Genomic DNA, 21,162 nt, shown 5'->3' with positions numbered 1-21,162 from the left:
GCAGTCGGGAGATGGGAGAAAGTTGTAGAAAGTCAACCATCTCTGCAGCCCTCCACCAGTCGGGGCTTTATGGCAGAGTGGCCCGACGGAAGCCTCTCCTCAGTGCAAGACACATGAAAGCCCGCATGGAGTTTGCTAAAAAACACCTGAAAGACTCCAAGATGGTGAGAAATAAGATTCTCTGGTCTGATGAGACCAAGATAGAACTTTTTGGCCTTAATTCTAAGCGGTATGTGTGGAGAAAACCAGGCACTGCTCATCACCTGTTCAGTACAGTCCCAACAGTGAAGCATGGTGGTGGCAGCATCATGCTGTGGGGGTGTTTTTCAGCTGCAGGGACAGGACGACTGGATGCAATCGAGGGAATGATGCCAAGTACAGGGATATCCTGGACGAAAACCTTCTCCAGAGTGCTCAGGACCTCAGACTGGGCCGAAGCTTTACCTTCCAACAAGACAATGACCCTAAGCACACAGCTAAAATAACGAAGGAGTGGCTTCACAACAACTCCATGACTGTTCTTGAATGGCCCAGCCAGAGCCCTGACTTAAACCCAATTGAGCATCTCTGTAGAGACCTAAAAATGGCTGTCCACCAACGTTTACCATCCAACCTGACAGAACTGGAGAGGATCTGCAAGGAGGAATGGCAGACGATCCCCAAATCCAGGTGTGAAAAACTTGTTGCATCTTTCCCAAAAAGACTCATGGCTGTATTAGATCAAAAGGGTACTTCTACTAAATGCTGAGCAAAGGGTCTGAATACTTAGGACCATGTGATATTTAAGTTTTTCTTTTTTTAATAAATCTGCAAAAATGTCAACAATTCTGTGTTTTTCTGTCAAAATGGGGTGCTGTGTGTACATTGAGGAAAAAACAAAGAGTGAAAACAATATAAACAATATAACAAAGAGTGAAAAATTTAAGGGGGTCTGAATACTTTCCGTACCCACTGTATATGACAGTGTGTTCCAGTTCCTGCCAATATCCAGCAACTTCGCACAGCCATTGAAGAGGAGTGGACCAACATTCCACAGGCCACAATCAACAACCTAATCAACTCTATGCGAAGGAGATGTGTTGCACTGCGTGAGGCAAATGGTGGTCACACCAGATACTGACTGGTTTTCGGATTCCCCCCCCCCCCCAATACAGTAAAACACATTTTAGAGTGGCCTTTTATTGTGGCCAGCCTAAGGCACAGCTGTGCAATAATCATGCTGCCTAATCTGTATCTTGATATGCCACACCTGTGATCTCAGCAAAGGAGAAGTGCTCACTAACACAGATTTAGACAGATTTGTGAACAATATTTGAGAGAAATAGGCCTTTTGTGTACATAGAAAAAGTCTTAGATCTTTGAGTTCAGCTCATGAAAAATGGGGGCAAAAACAAGTGTTGCGTTTATAATTTATACATATATATACATATATGCATGTATTAGGGGTGCAACGGATCGTAGATGATCCGTCAAGTTCAACCAGTATACACTGAAAGTTATCATCTGCACTTGTTTTGTCTTGCCAAATTACACATTCAAGCAATTTCAGACCATTGAGATGAAGTCGAATCGGGACTCGCGTGCCGTTTTCTGCGCTCAGCCTCAGCCGCAGCCGCACACACCCGAAGCTCGCAGAGAGAGAGCGCGGCGCGATTCAGAAACCGCATTTCAGACGACGTATGGATACATACACACAAAGTTATATGAAAATACCCGTTTTGGAAAGTATTCTGGTAAACACAGTAGGTTATATCCATGTCTTAAGTTAACATACAGCTGAGAAAGGAACCGAATGTGTCAGTATTTGGTCCGTGCATTTAGTCTTAAAGAGACAGCAGCCTAGAAATACCTACTTCTGTCTTGTCTGCTAATCAAACAACACCACAGCTTTAACAAAGATTAATCTGTATTTAACTTATGCAGTAAGAATTATGTTGTTTTACACTTAATTATTACATTTCTGCACCTGAATACTATTGTTACTGTCTTTATATAGCCTATAATATTGTGTTGAAGGCTGTTCATCTATGCTTGTAATTTGTACAATTGTTCTTGTTATATTACTGAATTTAATAGTTAAGCTAGTAGTTTCTGCTGGGGTATAGAAGTACTTAAAAGCTCACTTTTATATCAAATATTTTTATTTTTATATATATATATAAAAATTTTTTTTTTGCACTGGTCTGAAAAATTATCCAATCCACGTCTCAAATCCGTAGTATGAACCGAACCGTGAGTTTTGTGATCTGTGGCACCACTAATATGTATATGTAACAGCAAGAAATAAATGAGAATTTATATAATAAAGTCTTGAGGTATTAGACAGCCGTTATGACATTTTTTTTCTAAGTTCATGTTTGTTCTTTTTTAATTACCTAGTGTTCTTTTAAGTCTGAAGTTTTCAAAGCACTCTGGGAAACGAGGAGAAGTTTTCCGTATGAATAGAATGAAAGGCTCCATTTAGCAAAACTATACCGGAGAGTCTGCTTTAAGTATTGGACATCTGTAAATGAAATTTCAATATGCTGTAAGACCCCAACTGATACCCTTCCCATTTCTTACCCACAATGAATGAAACTAATTGCTTTAAATGGCAGATCCTCCGTGAAGCAGCTCTCCTGTGGTTCAGAGCTCATAGAAACAAGAATTACCACCAACAGATGAAAATCAAAAGTAATGGGACAGAAGATTGTGTCACCTCAGTCGCAATCCTTTAATTGCACTTCTTTTGTTCATGAAAGCCATTCGGAAATGCAGTGCTTTTGAGAGAGCAGTTTAACTCTCACAATGCCTGTGCCACAAAAAGACTGAAAACCCCAAGGTGGCACGACAAATTGCTCTGTATGTTTTTCGTACAAATACCATGCAGTTATTTTTCTCCAGACAACAGTTCATTCTGTGGCCTTGTGATATTTTGATGGAGTTGTAGCGTGTTAGACATGAACTGAAGACTTGAATCATCAAAAGTAAGGATAAGAATTCATTAAGTCAGTGTTTGAATAAACAGGAAAACTGTTGAAGACAAAACTCAGAATCAGATACTCAGCATGAGCAGACCTCACAGATCTGTTGTGGTACTCAATGTTATTATGACAACAACAACAACTTGGAGTTTTTGAATTCATTTGCTTTATTCGAAATAAGACCGTATTTAATTCATCTGAAAACAACTTGTCTTAGTCCATCAGCAATTAAAATATGCTGTTTCATTATGTCATTCTGTATATAAAATTGTCATCATTTATTATTTCTTTGTAGTTGTCTGATAAATGTTTTTGAAGCTTTAGCCATTTTAAGAGAGTTCAATAATTACATTTGTTGATACATGGGCCAGCCTCTTCAAACTTTGGCTTTGGGATCAGAAAACAAACTCAACTATGAACATTTAAGAATCTTTTTAATTCACACTGGTAATAAAATTGCATTACAGTTTCATAAAATAAATGTTCCAGTTTATATATACAGAAAACAGACTGTACATACCCTCAGAGAAGCATTAGAAGAACAAGAGAAAGAGAAATAGAGCAAGTGTGTGAGAGAGAGAGAGAAATAGAGAGAGTGTTAGAGACCAAAACAGAAAAACATCACAAAAACCATACAGGCAATACAGTGCTCAGCTAAGCAGGCACAACTGTACATCAAAACGTGTAACTGCTCAGTGTTGGGGACAGGAAGGGCCAAAAAGTAGTACATTTACAATAGAGTCCTCAGGGACCAATAGGGCTTTTACTGTAAAAAGTATTGCAGGCAAGCAGACCGATGCTCTTCTCTCTGAGTGCAGCAGAACATCCATCGCACAGAAGCGTGTGTTTGTGTGTGTGGACCGAGAGCTGCCGCTGCCGTCGTTTGATTGGCTATTGAACTTGTGTCTCAAAGCTCCCGTTGAGCTGCCCTTCCTCATAGTCCATCTGACACAGAATCATGTTGTTTTTTAGGAAAAACTTGTCGCCCACACAAAACCTGCAGAAAAACAAAAACAAAAATTAACATACATATTTATTTGGCCTATTCACACCAAGAGGCAGCAACAGCTTTTAAAACAAACTCCTTCACACAAAGTCTGCATTATTGTACTTTGAGTTGTTTTTTTAAAATTCTGTATTATTCTGTGACTAGGTTGTCTTTTCATTTATAATCTGTATAACAAATTATCATTCAGGTATTTCAGGAAATATCGACAACTTGGCATCAGATTCTATAGTTTTGGTGAATATTTGTATTTTGTAAGGCTTGAACAAACCTTTGCACTGAAACGGTATGGACAGTTTCAGAATTCAGAATGGATAAATTCAGAATTGAAGAATTGTTTGAATTGATTATGAATTGGCCGAACATCAAAAAAGCTAAATTGCAGGAAGAGGAATTTACTGACTTGTCATTCAAATTTTATAATAATAATAATTTAAGGTGTTTTATTTTAAATATGCTTTTTTATATTTTAAATGTTTTTTTTTAATGCTTTAAAATACGGAAATTCACAATTGAAATTTACAAGGTATTTTCAATTCAGTGCAGGATGGTTTGAAGCCCTGGTTACAGCCCTGATATACACTTTAACATTATGAAAGTGTAATATATTTTTACAATGTCAAGAGACATAAAAATACATAATAATAATGAGTTTTTGGAATATATATAATTAAATGCACATAAATCAATTCCAATTTTTTGGTTTAGGAAATATCATCGCATCAGTGTAAATGAACATGCAGTGTACAGTCTTCGTCATCACAGGCATCAGGAATGCTACTGTTTCTATGACGATCTCAAAGTCTCTTGTGATGTGGCAATAAGGTACAGCTTTAACTAAATGTTTTCAAAACCAACAGCAGTTTTCAAAGCAGGACAGGATTGGCACCTAATGAAAGCATGCCACCATTTCTTTTCATTGGCAAAACAAAAAAAACAAAAAAAAAAAACTCTGCACCAGTTTCCAAGGAAACCCCACCACTGAGCTTTTTTTCCCCTATGTTGGGGCTCCTTGCCAAAGTATAAATTGTTAGCCTCTAAAAACTTCCCATGAAATTTCATGCCAATTAAAGAGAAAAACATTCCATGTGTGCACTGCATTTTTACATTGACAAGTTTGCATATGAAAGCCATGAATGTCGTATGGACAATAGTGCGTCCATGATGAAAGCATTGCCAATGATGTTTTCTCTTATCAATCATTGCCACGCCAATGTGCTGTGTTGGCAAAGGAATAGAGTGGAGCACAGGAGAACCAGGCTTGTGTGCCATCCGTCAGCAGAGAGGTTTCACTCACCAAACTTTATTACACACCTGGTGCTCACCAAATATGCCACTTGACTATTTATTCCTGTTTCCAACCAGATGCTTTATTTTGTTTGATTGCAGCATTTAGATTCTTTAGAGGAGGCCGTAGTCAGTTTTGAAAACTTTTTTTTTTTTGTGGCATCAATTCTAAATTGGAATTTGAGCTTTTCTGTAGTATTCAGTGTGTTTAGCGTGTGCATGCGGGAGCTTTCGAGAATGACAAGTCTTTTTTAGAAGTGGGTCACACACTAGAGCATTTAAGACACTGTCACACTCCTTTGCTCCCCAGGAATGTTTGTAAGGATGATCCTTGAAAAGTTCATTCGTCCGGCCGCTTAATTCCCTCGAAGAGACACATGGCGGTGACGTGCTTGGCTTGGTTGTGTATTGAGTAGGAGCTTTCTGGCTGACTGTGTTCAATAAGGCATTCACATTTTGATCAGGCTTGGTATTGGTCTGCCAACGGTATCGCCACTGAAGCGCTGGTTAATTTCACTGAACTCAAGCTTATAATCCCACTTCTCGTCACAAATACAAACCAGGACAAAACTTGTAGGTTTGAGATGAAAACGCAAAGTAGTATGTAGGGATGCACTGAATGTTTGGCAACTGAAATTATTCGGACAAAAATAGCAAAAAAAAAAGCTCTTTCGGGTGTTCGGGAATAAGTGAAAAGACCGAATAAATGGTATCGAACAAAGACATTTTTGGTGACATGATCAAATGGCAATAAGTGTAGAGTGAGAGGCGTGCACTGTTTATAATGCAGCAAACATGTCGGCAGTGTGGATGCATTCATGTGCTATCTGCTTGCTAGCCAGGGTTCAAAGTCCAAAGCGGATCTGTAATATTCTCTAAAGTTTTAAATAACGTCTCTTCTGCTCAGCAGGGTTGCATTTATTTGTACAGTAAAATACAAACACAGTAATATTGTATTGCAATTTTAAGTAACTGTTTTGTATGTGAATATATAGTAAAATGTAATTTGTTCCTGTTATCAAAGCTGAATTTTCAGCAGCATTACTCCAGTCTTCAGTGTCACAGGACCTTTCAGAAATCATTCTGATATGCTGATTTGCTGCTCAAAGTGTTCAGTTTTCTTTCTTTTAGTCTTTAGCCAATCACATGCCTGATTCAAGAAGGGGGTCTCAAAAATGGCCAAAAATATTGTTATTTTACTAACTTATTAATTTCAAGTTAAATTGTGCTTTGTTGGTATAATGTCTGCTAGAATGTTAAGAAATGCTCAGTGATAAATATTTTTAAATTGTTGTTTTGTAATTGATTTTTTCTTTCAAAAGCAAAACAGTAAAAAAGCACATTTTTGCTATTTAATTTATGCAATGGTGAAACAAATTAGCAAAAAACATGGGGGAAAAAAACGTGTTCGGTATTAGGCCTACGGTCTTCGGCACAGTGTTTCATTTTGTTTCAGCTTCGGCCAAGAATTTTTGTTTCTGTGCATCCCTAGGAGAAAAGGCTATGGGCCAACTGGAGTGTGTAAAGTCACAATGCTAGAATTCATTGACCAATTTGTGTGTGTGCTAATAGGTTCTTCTGCATTTCTATATAGAAAGAAAGACAATCTTGCAGGCTTGTTGTGATCTCTTTCTCTCCTTACCTCTGGTTACAAAGCTGACAGGCAAAACAGTCCAAATGGTAAACATTATCTCTGGCCCTCATCACCATTTCAAAGGCTGGGATCAGTTTACTGCAGGCTGCACAGTTCCCCGTTGTACCAAAGAGCCTGTGAGAGAAAACACAAAAAGCAGATTTACTCACTTATACCTTTCTTAGCCTTTATGAAATCACACAAACCGAAAAAAGGAAAGAAAACAACCGAAGAAGTGGGAGGGAAAAAAAACACATTGGACATCTAATGCGATACGTGAATCCAGCTTGGCACACATTAGGTATTTTTTGTTAATGAGGGTACAAACCTAGATGTTAATTCTTAGCTAATGATCTAATTAAAATGATCACATGGTTCTAATCCCCTTCTTCAAAGAGTTTTTGCCTAGCACACTGCAAAAGCAATGAAAACAGGTCTGAGGCGAGCAATTGAACTGCTCAAAGTTTTTTTTTTTCTTTTTCCCTCTCTCTTTTAAATCCAGAGTAGCTAATGAGACTTTGCTCAGACCAAAGCCAGCTGGATTTTACACAAGAGGCTAAATACTATAATGTAGTCAAAAGTTCAAAAGATTCCCCTTGCAAGGATACTGCCTCTATCCTCCGTACCTCTCCTCTCATTCTCCTTATTTCTCTGTGACCTGCTAAAAGCAGAGCGAGATGTAGAGGGAGTGTTGTGAGGTATGTAACCTTGGAGAGGTAAGTAGATGCTCGCTGGAGCACGGAAAGGGACACACAACTCGCATTTCTGCGCTGTTTGTTTAAGCTTATTAGATGGGACGCAAACCACCAAGGTCACAAACAGAACAAGGCATCGAGGCAGATCGCTTTCCTTCACTACATCCGCCGTCGGATTTACATTTTCATTTTCAAAGCCCTTGCTCCAATGTTTAATTTGGAGAGTCGGAGATATAGATATATACGTTTGGCAGAACAGGGATGCTATGCACACAGGAAGAGCAAATGGAGAAGAACAGGGGGAGGAAAAGGAAAAATAAAGGCAGGATCAGGATGCGGCGCTATGCTAAACACCCCTCTAAAGTTGAGGACTCGGTTGGAGAGAGAGGGAAACTGAACAAAGTTGCGGCGAGTCCATATTAGTCTCTCTCGACTGCTCGCCCTGCGTCACCGCTAGCATCTATCCAGCAGACCCTGCTGTTAATTAGAGCAACAGACCCGAGCGGAGAGGAGTCTTATGGTGGGAGAGGGCATGTTGTTATATCAGATAGGCGAGGTGTTAAAAAGAGCCATTGTTAGATCGGGTTACTGCTCCAGTAAAATGTGTTTATGTGGAACTCTGACACTCTGAGGAGGCCGTGCAACCCCAGCGAGGTGTTGCCTCACAAAAGAGTTCAGCTTATTAAAATAATGGTTCAAGTGCAGCTTTGTTCCAAGGTTAGCGCAGAATCTGTGAGAAACTAACTCATAATTGTACATACAATTTATACTTTACATTTTGCAGGTAAACTTTAAATTAGTGTCCGTTACACATCGCACATAGAATTGGATTAGTTATCATAGTAAGTGTATTTACAAAAACTGCTCAGCTGTCCAGTATGTCGTCGGTATTTATAGTGTATCATTATATAAATATATAAATAAATTATATAAACATTTTTTTATTGGTAAGGCTGGGTATTAATGCACATTTCTTCAGTTTTGATTCACAAGCTCTTGAATTTTCATTTTGGTATATTTTAGTCATGCATACAGCAGAAATTCTCACTTGGCTAATGTTGTAAATTATTCAGAGCATTATACAAACAAAGTGATTCAAACCGCTAACTTGCCTTTTTGAACGGTTCATTTAAAGAACCAGCTTATAAGAGTCAAGCTGTATGCTTTTGATTCAATAAAAAAGAACTGACTCATAAGCTTCATTTGTTCATGAATCAGACTACACTAATCATGCTGTATTTTATTTTTTTGTAATCAGTAAAAGAACTGGCTCAAAAGAGTAATTTGTTTGTGAGTCAGACTACACTAATTATGCTGCATGCTTTTTATTCAGTAAAAGAACTGGCTAATAGGAGTCATTTGTTTCAGAAACCAGGCTAGATTGGTTGTTGTGCTGCATGGTTTTGATTCACTAAAAAGAACAGACTCAGAGTCATGAATTGAACTACAGTGATTGAAAAGAACTGTGAACAAGAAATTATTTTGCTGTGGTGCTGAAGATGAATCATTAAAATGATTTGATTAATTAGAAAATCTCTATTTTTACACAGCCCTATCTATTGGTATTTCATGCTTAGTAAAATCACCATTTTAACAAAGATAGATCCGTCCAAGAATTTTTTTATTTTTTTCACAAGGGCCTTTGGCAGCATATTAAAGAGATGATGCCAAATCATTTGCCACAGCATTTGACAGGACAACCATTAACAGCAAGAATGCCAGTTTACAGTAGTTGGCTGAGATGCATCTACCAGTCATTCTTCGATCTTGGAAAGTTCTCAGATGGCGGGCCACATAATCCTAACGTTCGCAGACACACATACATGGTCAGAGGCAGAAGGAAGGATTAAGGTGTCTGTCTGAAGGAGCATGTTCTCTAAAAGGGAATCGCGCACAGATTGTGGTTGAACACATTTCAAATGTCATGCCTTAATGCTGGAGCAAGCAACTGGAGTTAGGAGTTCAATGTTGTGTTATCCTGGCTCGCTTCTGAAAAGGTGGTCGGAGTCCCTGGGGATCCCGAACAATTTCTTATGGCTCACGTCCATCATGTTGCACAGTAGAGGGTGTTACAGATCACATCACAAGACCCATTTTCCCTTCTTTTCTAAATCAGGTCACAGAAAGCACAGGGATGGCAGTTTGAGAGGGTTGTTACTGACTTGTGAAAATTCAGGGACCTCTTGATGGTTTAAGAGCAGAGGAGTCTTCTTAAAAGAGAAGGGACTCCTCATACACACACACACACACACTCAGAGTGACAGATAACCGGGCTTCTGCAAAGAAATCTGTGGTGGTTTAATTGTAGGTTTTTGCGGCACTATGATGGCCCGGCTCAAAATGGAGACTTTACTGGTGGTTAATTTAAGTGGATTAGGAGGTTACAGAAACTCATTTGGAAGGTCACCAGCAAACTTTGAAATACAATGGCTTGGATTTTCAGGCAATATAATTCAAGATAAAGTGAAACCAACCATTTTATCAGCAAGACCATTTAATGTGTTATTCCAAGCAAAATGTGCTCAAGAACGTCCAGGCCTAAAACGTCTATTGTGCATCGTTTTTGCTATACAAGTTGTCATTACAAGCTTAACTTTTTAATTGTTTTCTTGAAAACAAAGCAGTCTATTCAATAACAGATACTGTGATAAGATTAATGAGCTCTCAACTCAATGTAGTATTCCTTTAATGTTATCATAGCCTCGGCAAACTAAAAATCTCAAAGTCCCCTGCGCGCTGATTCCACCGAACAGGAGGGAAAAAAATTTACAAGACAATAAAGGAAAAGAGAACAGAGCTTTTCCCTTCATAATCTTGTTTGTGTTTAACTAAACTTTAGTATTAAAGCTGAAAGCCTTTGCTCATTGTTCTCTATGATTCCCTGTGGCTCTGTGTAGACAGGTGTTTCTCTTCTGGTGTTTCTTCATAACTCCTCTGAAGCCTGCATCAGCTTCCTTCCCTTTAATGTCTCTCTGTGATTAGACTTCAGCTGTTCTAGTCCTTTACTTGCATTCAAAGGGACTTTGGTTCAATCCTGTACGTGTGAATTTGCAAAGTTCTAAATACAGTGGTGTTCAAAAGTGACCACAAAGAAGATCTTTCCTCCTCCTCCCCCCTCCTATATTATACTTATATTATTACAAATTGAATATGTAGGCTATAGAATGTAATAATAACAATGATTATTACTGTTATTTACTATGCATCTATTTTTTCCATTTATCTGTTTTATATAATAATAATAATAATAATCATCATTTTACTTTATTATTAAACATCTAATATGTATAGAATACAAATAAACACACTGAATACACAAATATATCAGACTTTTTTGGACAGGGGTCACTGTATTGTGTGTTCAGGCATAGTAGTTAATTTTCAAAGTGAGATACGGCTGACATTGGGATTGTGTTTCCACTTAAATTATATGATTGATGTCTTTTTTCCTCATAGGGATAGCTGTGCTTGCTCAGACTATTTTAACATCAAAATGCACCGAATGATTGCTGAGACTTATCTCTGCCCTTTAATCATACTCACATGCTGGCTAGTAATGGATGTGCCATCATTAGGAGGAGGTGTAATCTACTTTATATTTCAATTAAAAGCACCCTTCTTTGATTAGTAAATGACTGATGTGTCCCCCCGTAATATAATGCCATGGTTCAGATATAAAAACAATTTCAGGTCAGGGGTGAATGCAAAAACAGAGGCACTCTCACTCTCTGGTCATGAGGTCAAAGGATTCTTGACCCCCAGCAAAACAGATTCATCCTTTTTTGTGTGCAGTAATGAAAGTGTATGGCCTGAATGGAGCTTATAAATCCTGCTAAACTTATCTATTAAGGAAATGGTCAACTGTAATAATTCAAGCTAGTTTATGTAGTGGTGGAGCTATGTGTGTTTTCATGGGGTGGGGTTCATTATGGCTCTACGGTACTCCTGAAGGACAAAACGCAGAAGGAGCGCAGCTCATAATTAATGTGCGCATGGCAGGGCTCCAAAAACCCAGCTGAAAATAAAAGAAATGCGTTTGATCCACCCGCCTGTCTTTAATGAAGTGCCTCCCTGTATGGGAGGCTAATTCTGGGTGAGATTTCAGCTTCATTACTGAAGGCGAGCGGGCTGATTCTCCAGTGGTGCGCTGGAGGTGAAGTTTAGGTGGGACACCCTGCGTGGAGTCTCAATCACTCGCGTTTAAAGCGAACGCACTGATGCTTCCTCGCTCTGTCTGCATGGAGAGGGATACTTGATAATTTGTTCCTTAATAGAATTCATATCCAGCATCTCCAGGCATTAAGTAGCACACATTTGTCACAGGCTGAAGAGCAGATGAGTGGGCTAGATTTCATTAGGACATCAGAGCCAGTACAGCGGCAACAGGAAGCTCGTTTTTTTGTTTGGTTTCTCCCTCCGCCTTTCTCTGCTTTCATTCTCTAGCAAACAAAAAATGTAATTGCCAAGCATTTGGGGCTTATTTAGATTTTTTTCCCCCATTAATTTGATCATTATCACACATGCCTCGGTGTACCTATTAGGGACCTTCTGAGGTTGATTGGATGTGCAAATTGAGTAATAACCAGTGTTATTTTTACATTTTTTTTTTATTAATAGTTTTTGTCTTGCGACAAAAATATCAGTTAAATTTAGGCAATATTTTATCTTGTCATGTTCATTACATGACAAAAACATTTTATTTTATTTCCAGTATATGAATTTATTTCAAACTGTAATTTGTGAAAATCTGAGTTCCTGAAATAACATTATATTTCCTACAGTACTCTTTAGAATATTTATGAGTTACGTGCTAGCCAGAGTTTCTAAGTTAGTTGAAGATCATTTGTATATTTGTGCCATTTTGTGCATATCTGATTAATCTCATATGTATATGATGTGTTTTGGGCAAGTTAATTAACTTAAAACAAAGCGCATTCTCTGTTCAGCTTCAGCTCACGATGCTCAACATTATTCCTTCTAGATTTTGTTTAAAAAAATATTGTTAGTGAATTGTTTATCTAGGGTTGTTGTTTTTCATATCTCTTAACTGAAACCATTTTATTTTCATGATGCACATATTAACAAACATTCATAATTCCAAACCTGTATGACTTTCATATTGTCCATACAGTGAAAGTCATTGTGGTCAAATGCTGTTTTGACCTTCAAATTGCAATTTGTGTTCCACAAAAGAAAGTCAGTCAAACCTGTTTGGGAACTACATGAGGGTGAGTAATGATGACAGGACTTTTTACTCTTGGGTGAACTGTCCCTTTAACACAGTTAATGACGACAGTGCTGAACTGCATGTCTTACTGTGAAGGGCCCTACCAGTGGGGGCTCTTTGGGGAGAGCAGCTTGGGGATAAATGACTGGATCTGGTTGGGAGACCCCAGGGACTGGGATTTAACGCCCAGGAAATAATCATGTTTAATTTAGCAAGCAGATGGCTCAGAGATAGGAGGCAAAACAGATCCTTAGACCTGCAGTTCTGCCACTCAGCTGCCTGGGGTGAGCTGAAAGCCCATAGACGCTCTCATACGCAGCGGTTTATCGCTCAACTTAGAAAATGGGCGACACGTCACATTCATGTAAACATGCAAAACCTTACCCGGCTAAACATAAACAATCGCTACAAGATGCCACTCCAAGCTGTTTGCTCACTTGCACAACTGGGACTTAATTGGAACGCACAGAGTCTGGGTCGGTACACTGCGATGAGGAAAGAACAAGCACTTAATCTTCTGTAACAGCCTCAAAGAAAACATCATTTACAAGTTAAAAAAAAAATTATCTTCTAACCCCACAAGTTAGCAGATAAACGCAACAGGAGAGAGAGAGGACAGGGCCAGGAATGAGACAGGCAGGGTGGCAATCATCGGCTGTTAGATGAGGGTGTACTTTTCTGAATGTCATGCAGCCTGAGGTGTAACAAGCCCTTTCTGCTTTGGCAGCACTTTGACTGCAGCGTGTTCTTACCTCAGGTAGTCCCTGCGACAGAGGATGAGATTGGCTTTGGTGTAGAGGGTGGAGCCCACCTCCCCCAGGCGGCAGTCGCAGCAGGCACATTTCAGGCAGTCTTCATGCCAGTATTTGTCCAGGGCCTTGAGCAGGTAGCGGTCTTTAATCTTACGGTTGCAGCCGGCGCATCCCTTCTGTTTTCCTTTGGGCTGGACGGAGAGCATCGGCACACCTGTAGCGATAGGGAGACAAACACGGAGAGCGTTGTGATTTACTGCCTGGCTAAACCGGTGACTTTTCATGTTCCGCGCTCTTTGATAAGGGTGGCGACACCGCCGAAGCTCGGGCCGCTGTTTCATATGCATTAGCCACAGACGCTATTCCGCACAGATAGTCGTGCGGGTCACTTTGGACTCCATTCATCCGTTGCTGCCCCCGCTCAAAAGAACAGATGTTATTTTTGGCGAGTGACACACACCCGTTTAATGGGGGCTTGAATGCATCTCTATGTTGGGATGCCCCAGGACCATCTCTATTTAGATAGCTGACAGAGGTATTTATGTTGTTTGGAAGATTAGCCATGGCCCTATTTCATCAGTATGAGAACTGTTGGCCATGCTAAAAGCCTCCCGTGGGCTTTGTTTGGTATAGATCAACATTAACCTTTTAGAACACTGTTGACCGCAAGAAGGCTGCTCTCAGCTGCCAGTGAGATACGGTATGGCCTAAGTGCCTTCCAAACACGCGCATACACACACACACACACACACACACACACACACACACACTAAAGCCTGATCTCCTTTTACACTTGCGCTCCCTGCATCGCGACCAGAGAAGAGTAACCAAACCGGCTAAATCGCTGCGTTGTCATGTAGCCTCCCCCCTTTAAGCATGCCTTTTAGCCTCCTAAAGGACAAATAAAGTCCATTTAATAACTGCACTAAACACTAATAGTCTATCTGCGGTCTGACATTTGTGTGTGGACTAAAAGCCGCCCCCGGGCCATAGCTGGTAACACTGGCACTCGGCACCCCTCTGCCAGCACTAACAGGTCTGCCACAGCTGAAAGCGCAGGACAACAGCTCTTAAGACACTCTCTCCCACACTGAGCTATTGATCCGTCTAATAGAACGCGCAGCTAAACCGGCACTCTCCCTCTCTCTATACCTCTCTTTTGCTCTCTGCTTTCAAAACACATTTCTCTCAGAAAGCCTTGTGTGATGCCCCCTTTGACACCCCCACACCCACCAATCGGCAGCGTATCGGGCCCCGGACGTTCAAACCATTAAAAGCCCCCAGTCCTGGATGGAGACAGACCCATCTGGACAGAGGGCTTTTTATTTAAGCATTAGCCTTTTTACAGTTGTACAGTATGGAAAAAGTGTAAAAACATTCTCTGTAGAGATCCAAAGAATTGGCGTTATTCAAAACAAGGTACTGATTTTAGGTATTTGAGAGGAATTAAATGTGATAGTCAGCACAAAATTATAAATCTATCATCATTTACTGGCTTGGCTTTCATGTCATTCCAAGCCTGTATGATTTTGTTTCTTCTGCACTGTAAAAGATAAATAAATAAATACTGACTTTCATTGTATAGGCAGAAAAAGAAAGTCATGCAGGTTTAGAAGAACAGAAAAAGACAGAACTGATTTTCGTTGTGGTAGACTATACCTTTAAATTCATATTTTCCTGGTATCGTCATGTTTATGTAATGCTTATGCTTAGCTGATTGTTAGTGCATTTGTGTATGAGACGAGATATCCGTTAAGAGTATCCTGATGGCAGAGGTCACAGGCAGCAGCTCTTGTTCAGCTCCGGCTTTAATGTCCGGTAATGGCTCTACTGTACATGATCAACAAATGTACGCCAGTGGGCATGAACTCCATTATCCGGTACCCCGCATGCAACTATCAGCATATTAATGTTTTTTTTTTGTGTGTGTATCCTCCTCTAACTGGACTAACCTTGCACTGTAGTTCCGAGAGAGGTTTAGTACACGCTAGGGTTCGAAAAAATTCTGAATTAAAACTTTCAAACATTTAAATTGACATTTTACTTTATACTTTTACTTTACAGTTATAAGAATTCATTTAAACTCTACTTCCTTACATTACAATTTGAATTGCAATTCAGCATCCTGTTTACTACCCTTGATTCAAATTTAGCAACTGAATTGGAATTTAAAAGGCATTCTCAATTCAATTCTGAATGGTGCACAGCCCTGGTATGCGCTCGTTCTCACGCTTTCCCTCTGTGATGCACGTTCATTTATTGGATTCAGATTTGTTCAGTGATTCTGGACCGTCCACACATCAGCGGTGCTATGAATATAATATAATTAGCATTTCCTCGGTTATAAAATGAGGTAAAAATGTGAGAGCACTCAAGAAAGACTGAAAGAGAGAGAGGGCAGGAGAGCGAGGGCTTGTTAGTTAAATTTATGACTTGGATGTGAATAAGAGCTCTGGTGGTATTCAACCATCTTATTTCTTTATCAGAACTGGAAAAAGAGGGAAGCTAATTGGTCTAGCGCCACTGATGGGAGCTATCAATTAACGGTGTGCTTCCCCCTCCAGCTTCCCCCCCGTCCCCCCTCCAGCCCCAATACGGGCCCCTTGAAGCCGCCGCATTAGGATCACAAAACTCGCTATAAATACCAATGTTCAGTATAAATGAAGGTAAAAAGCCTTTAAATTGAAGCCACACTAGCTGAGGGCGGTCGTTTTCTACCTGCATTTCATGGCTTGTTAGAGGTGCACTCTGCAGGTATGCCAACAGTGCTCTCCTGTCAGCCTTCTACAGAACTAGAAACAGTCTTAATGAGGAGAGAGAGCGCTCGTCTGCGAGGAAAAAGTGTGTCTGTGTTTGTACGTGAGTGTGCGTACGAGACGGAAACGAGCTTGGGAATCAGGCTCCTTCAGTTCCCCAAGGGATGGCACAAAAATCTTTAATTTGCCTTTTATGACAGCTAATTAGTTATTCTATTCAAAATCTTTGCTTTAAATAAGAGAACTAATTATACACAAAGGTCGTTTCCCCCACCTCAGGAGAACCACACATAATTGGTTTAGGCCACCACCCCCTCCACACTTTCCTCCCACCTTTTAACAACGTGCACGTTGGCTGAAGAAAAAGTTAACCGTGGAGAGCTTAACCCATTCTGTTGTAAACCACTCCAGGCTCATAAACAAGAAACCTTTGAGCAGTCCCGTTCTGTAATTACCTGGATGAATTCAGGTTTGTGGGTAACTGAATGACACCATCGCGCTGTGACAGGTTTCCTAACCCAGATTTAAGGCGGCTAGCGCTTCCTGTCTCACCAGGCTAGAGCAACCTCCAGGATGAGTTAGCTGATGTGAGGAGCGCTGTATTCTGTCTGAGCTAATCATCTTGTTTCTGCCATCTCGGAGAAACCTCTTGTTGTTTTCCAAAAAAGAGCCAGCTGAGATATGCTTTTAGAAGCCCTATATAGTCTCAGCACATTTTAAACCTGAAACGACAGAGTAAATGACTGAATAAAAGTGCATAATGTTGACTCTGACATCAGCAAACTGGTATTTTGGGGTTTATACAGAAGAGTGCACCTGTCATCATTCTTTGCACAGCCTGGAATCTCGATAGTAGACCCTTCCCCCATTTCTGCCCTGCAGAACAAAAAAGGGGAACATTATAAACGGAGACGCAAACTGAGGAGGCATCTCCCACTTAATCCAATCCATTTAACAGATACAAGTGCTGCTGACCTTCCTGTGTCATTCCATGTCACAAAAAAGCATATCCTGCTATCTGCCACTTGATTCATATCCGAACAGTAGATGCGGTTTTTTTTTCCCTTCAAGAGGCAGCGTTTGCCTTGTCAAACATTTCGCCCAAACAAATAAAAGGGAGGGAAGAAAATCATTCGCTATTAGTAATTGGTGTGCACCCTGTCATCCGCCTCTTTTCCGCCCATCCACCCTTTAAAGACCTTATCTCAGTCGAATATGTACGGATGCGTTTTTGCATTTGAAACTGTCAGACCATGTACTTTCCATTATAAAGATAGGATCCGGTTTCTATGTAGGCCTTCATTTCAAGTTTCATTTTTGTGGATATCAAAAAAATCAAATCAATGTGGTACCCTTTTGATGTATTTAAGGTTTAGAGCAAGGGGAAAAAAGTCAAGGAATCGTTTTAAAGCATTACAGCACAATTATCATATCTTTGGGGGGAAAATGTGAGAAAAAAGGATTTGTTTGTCTTTGTAGTCTGATTCTTTTTCCTCTGTTCCATCTTCTAGTAAGCACACAGCGGAAGCCAATGATGATGCTGAGTTTACTGTATACAGGGTCACTGTTTTTAGATCTATCAATTAGCTGGACACCTCAGTGTGAGGCCTCTCCATGGGGGCAGGTGAAGGGGACCGCTGGGGTATTAGGCTTAAATGTGAGGTCAGGAAGAGAGTGACTGATTTTGCCATTCTAAAATGGCATGCTCTAATATGCTCTTAAAAAGATAGTTCACCCGAAAATGAATTCTGTCATCATTTAGTCACCCTAACCTGTGTGATGTTTTTCTTTTGCAGAATATGAATTTTTCATGCAATTACAGTGGATGGGGACTGAAGCTTTGGAGCGCCAAAAAGGACACACAATAGCCGTAACGCCCGTTTCACACCGCAAGCGTGAGCTTCGCGGCAGCGTCACGTCAGCGTAACTACAGCGTCACTGCAGCTGCAGACTCGGCAGAGTATTCACACTGGAAGCGTTTGTTCAGCGTCACAGCAGCGGCTCCAAAGCGCCATATTTCTTTACAAAGACAACTATAAATTTGTTTTTAGAAGTTGGTCAGTTATAAACTTGAAAGTTTTGAAGTCTTGGGGATTCGCTTGTATGGTAAAGAACAAAAACAGCTTCTATCGTGTTGTTTCAGTCATACTCAAATATAGAAAGTGCTGTATATACTGTTTATTTATTTATTTATTTATTTTTATTTTTTAATAATATATACTTTTACCCATAATCTCCATTTCTTATAGAAGCTGTCAATAATGAATGAATAATGAACAGTTATGTAGGCCTACTGTATATACTCCATTGTAACTTAAGATCCTGAGTAAGATGAATTGTTCGTTGTGAGTTTGATAAAATGCTTTAAGTTATAATTTTCTTATGGCGATTAAAAATGAAAAACAAGTTAAAATGGGTAAATCTATACATATTTTTGATTGTTCATTTTCTTTCTTTTCTTTTTTTCGTCTTAAAACACACTAGACATGCTTATTCTGTGCATTTTTAGCACGTTTTGTGTGAAATATTTATTTTGTCCATCAAAAGTATGCTGTCACTTTAATTGAGCGTGAGCGGCGCTGCAAAAATAGACTCGGCGCCGAAACCATCGCTGCAGCGCTGCTCACGCGACGCTCCTGCTTGACGCTCACGCGCTGCTCCTGCTGCCGGTGTGAATGCACTCATTTGTTAACATGGACGCCGAAAAAAAATACGCGCTGCTCACGCGCCGCTCACGCTTGCGGTGTGAAACCGGCGTAAGTATCATAAAAGTGGTCCATATGACAGGAAGGCATGCTTTATGTAAGGAACAGTCTAAAATGTTAACATTTAAGTCGCTTTTTAAATCAGATTTTAGAGATTCTGATTCTGCCTGTCTGATTTGTGAATGAATCGTTTTTTTGTGTAAGGTCTTTTCAATGAATTTCCAGTTGATTCGGTTCACAAAATAGATTTGAATGATTTGTTCAGAATCAGATTTGAATCTGACTGATCCTCAAGCTCACTCAGTAATCTGGTGAGAGCAGATAACAGCCCACTGGAGGTTATCGTTGAATAACTTGCACTGAATTATTTCAATTTTTAAACTAAAAAAGGAATTGAATCAGCTAAAGTTTCCATCAGAGCTATTGTATGACTTACAATATACAGGTGCTGGTCATATAATTAGAATATCATCAAAAAGTTGATTTATTTCACTAATTCCATTCAAAAAGTGAAACTTGTATATTATATGCATTCATTATACACAGACTGATATATTTCAAATGTTTATTTCTTTTAATTTTGATGATTATAACTGACAACTAAGGAAAATCCCAAATTCAGTATCTCAGAAAATTAGAATATTACTTAAGACCAATACAAAGAAAGGATTTTCAGAAATCTTGGCCAACTGAAAAGTAAGAACATGAAAAGTATGAGCATGTACAGCACTCAATACTTAGTTGGGGCTCCTTTTGCCTGAATTACTGCAGCAATGCGGCGATGGAATCGATCAGTCTGGGGCACTGCTCAGGTGTTATGAGAGCCCAGGTTGCTCTGATAGTGGCCTTCAGCTCTTCTGCATTGTTGGGTCTGGCATATCGCATCTTCCTCTTCACAATACCCCATAGATTTTCTATGGGGTTAAGGTCAGGCGAGTTTGCTGGCCAATTAAGAACAGGGATACCATGGTCCTTAAACCAGATACTGGTTGCTTTGGCACTGTGTGCAGGTGCCAAGTCCTGTTGGAAAATGAAATCTGCATCTCCATAAAGTTGGTCAGCAGCAGGAAGCATGAATTGCTCTAAAACTTCCTGGTATACGGCTGCGTTGACCTTAGACCTCAGAAAAAACAGTGGACCAACACCAGCAGATGACATGGCACCCCAAACCATCACTGACTGTGGAATCTTTACACTGGACCTCAAGCAACGTGGACTGTGTGCCTCTCCTCTCTTCCTCCAGACTCTGGGACCCCGATTTCCAAAGGAAATGCTAAATTTACTTTCATCAGAGAACATGACTTTGGACCACTCAGCAGCAGTCCAGTCCTTTTTGTCTTTAGCCTGGGTGAGACGCTTCTGACGCTGTCTGTTGTTCAAGAGTGGCTTGACACAAGGAATGCAACAGCTGAAACCCATGTCTTGCATACGTCTGTGCGTAGTGGTTCTTGAAGCACTGACTCCAGCTGCAGTCCACTCTTTGTGAATGTCCCCCACATTTTTGAATGGCTTTTGTTTCACAATCCTCTCCAGGGTGCAGTTATCCCTATTGCTTGTACACTCTTTTCTACCACATCTTTTCCTTCCCTTCGCCTCTCTATTAATGTGCTTGGACACAGAGATCTGTGAACAGCCAGCCTCTTTTGCAATGACCTTTTGTGTCTTGCCCTCCTTGTGCAACGTGTCAATGGTCGTCTTTTGGACAACTGTCAAGTCAGCAGTCTTCCCCATGATTGTGTAGCCTACAGCACTAGACTGAGAGACCATTTAAAGGCCTTTGCAGGTGTTTTGAGTTAATTAGCTGATTAGAGTGTGGCACCAGGTGTCTTCAATATTGAACCTTTTCACAATATTCTAATTTTCTGAGATACTGAATTTGGGATTTTCCTTAGTTGTCAGTTATAATCATCAAAATTAAAAGAAATAAACATTTTAAATATATCAGTCTGTGTGTAATGAATGAATATAATATACAAGTTTCACTTTTTGAATGGAATTAGTGAAATCAACTTTTTGATGATATTCTAAATATATGACCAGCACCTGTAGTGCAATATTTATATTTTCGAGTTTGAAAGCTTTAGTCCTCACTCATTATAATTGCATGTGTACAATGGAGAAAAATATATAAAAAATAA

The 21,162-nt window shown here is 39.8% G+C and overlaps 1 protein-coding gene and 1 long non-coding RNA gene across 8 annotated transcripts in view; one reads left to right on the top strand and one right to left on the bottom strand.

The window, feature by feature from the left end:
* The window catches only part of LOC131544499 (uncharacterized), an 87,054-nt gene that overhangs the window by 26,820 nt on the left and 39,072 nt on the right, over positions 1 to 21,162 (top strand). The gene's annotated exons all lie outside the window — the stretch shown is intronic.
* The window catches only part of lmo1 (LIM domain only 1), a 57,236-nt gene continuing 39,454 nt past the window's right edge, over positions 3,381 to 21,162 (bottom strand). For 3 of the 6 annotated variants that reach the window (XM_058782774.1, XM_058782770.1, XM_058782769.1), the window contains exons 2-4: positions 13,564 to 13,777; positions 6,899 to 7,024; positions 3,381 to 3,960 (exon numbers count right to left, since the gene is read on the bottom strand). In XM_058782774.1, coding sequence (XP_058638757.1) covers positions 3,855 to 3,960; positions 6,899 to 7,024; positions 13,564 to 13,769 — 438 coding nt within the window. In that variant the 5' untranslated portion in view covers positions 13,770 to 13,777 and the 3' untranslated portion in view covers positions 3,381 to 3,854. Of the gene's footprint in view, positions 3,961 to 6,898; positions 7,025 to 13,563; positions 13,778 to 16,774; positions 17,081 to 17,135; positions 17,196 to 21,162 lie in introns of those variants that run through there. The other 3 variants (XM_058782772.1, XM_058782771.1, XM_058782773.1) reach the window with 2 other exon arrangements.

This window comes from Onychostoma macrolepis, chromosome 07, assembly GCF_012432095.1.
Source record: "Onychostoma macrolepis isolate SWU-2019 chromosome 07, ASM1243209v1, whole genome shotgun sequence".
Taxonomy (NCBI): Eukaryota; Metazoa; Chordata; class Actinopteri; order Cypriniformes; family Cyprinidae; genus Onychostoma; species Onychostoma macrolepis.
The sequence above is the reverse complement of the archived record's forward strand: the minus strand, read 5'-3'. Positions and strand labels throughout refer to the sequence as shown.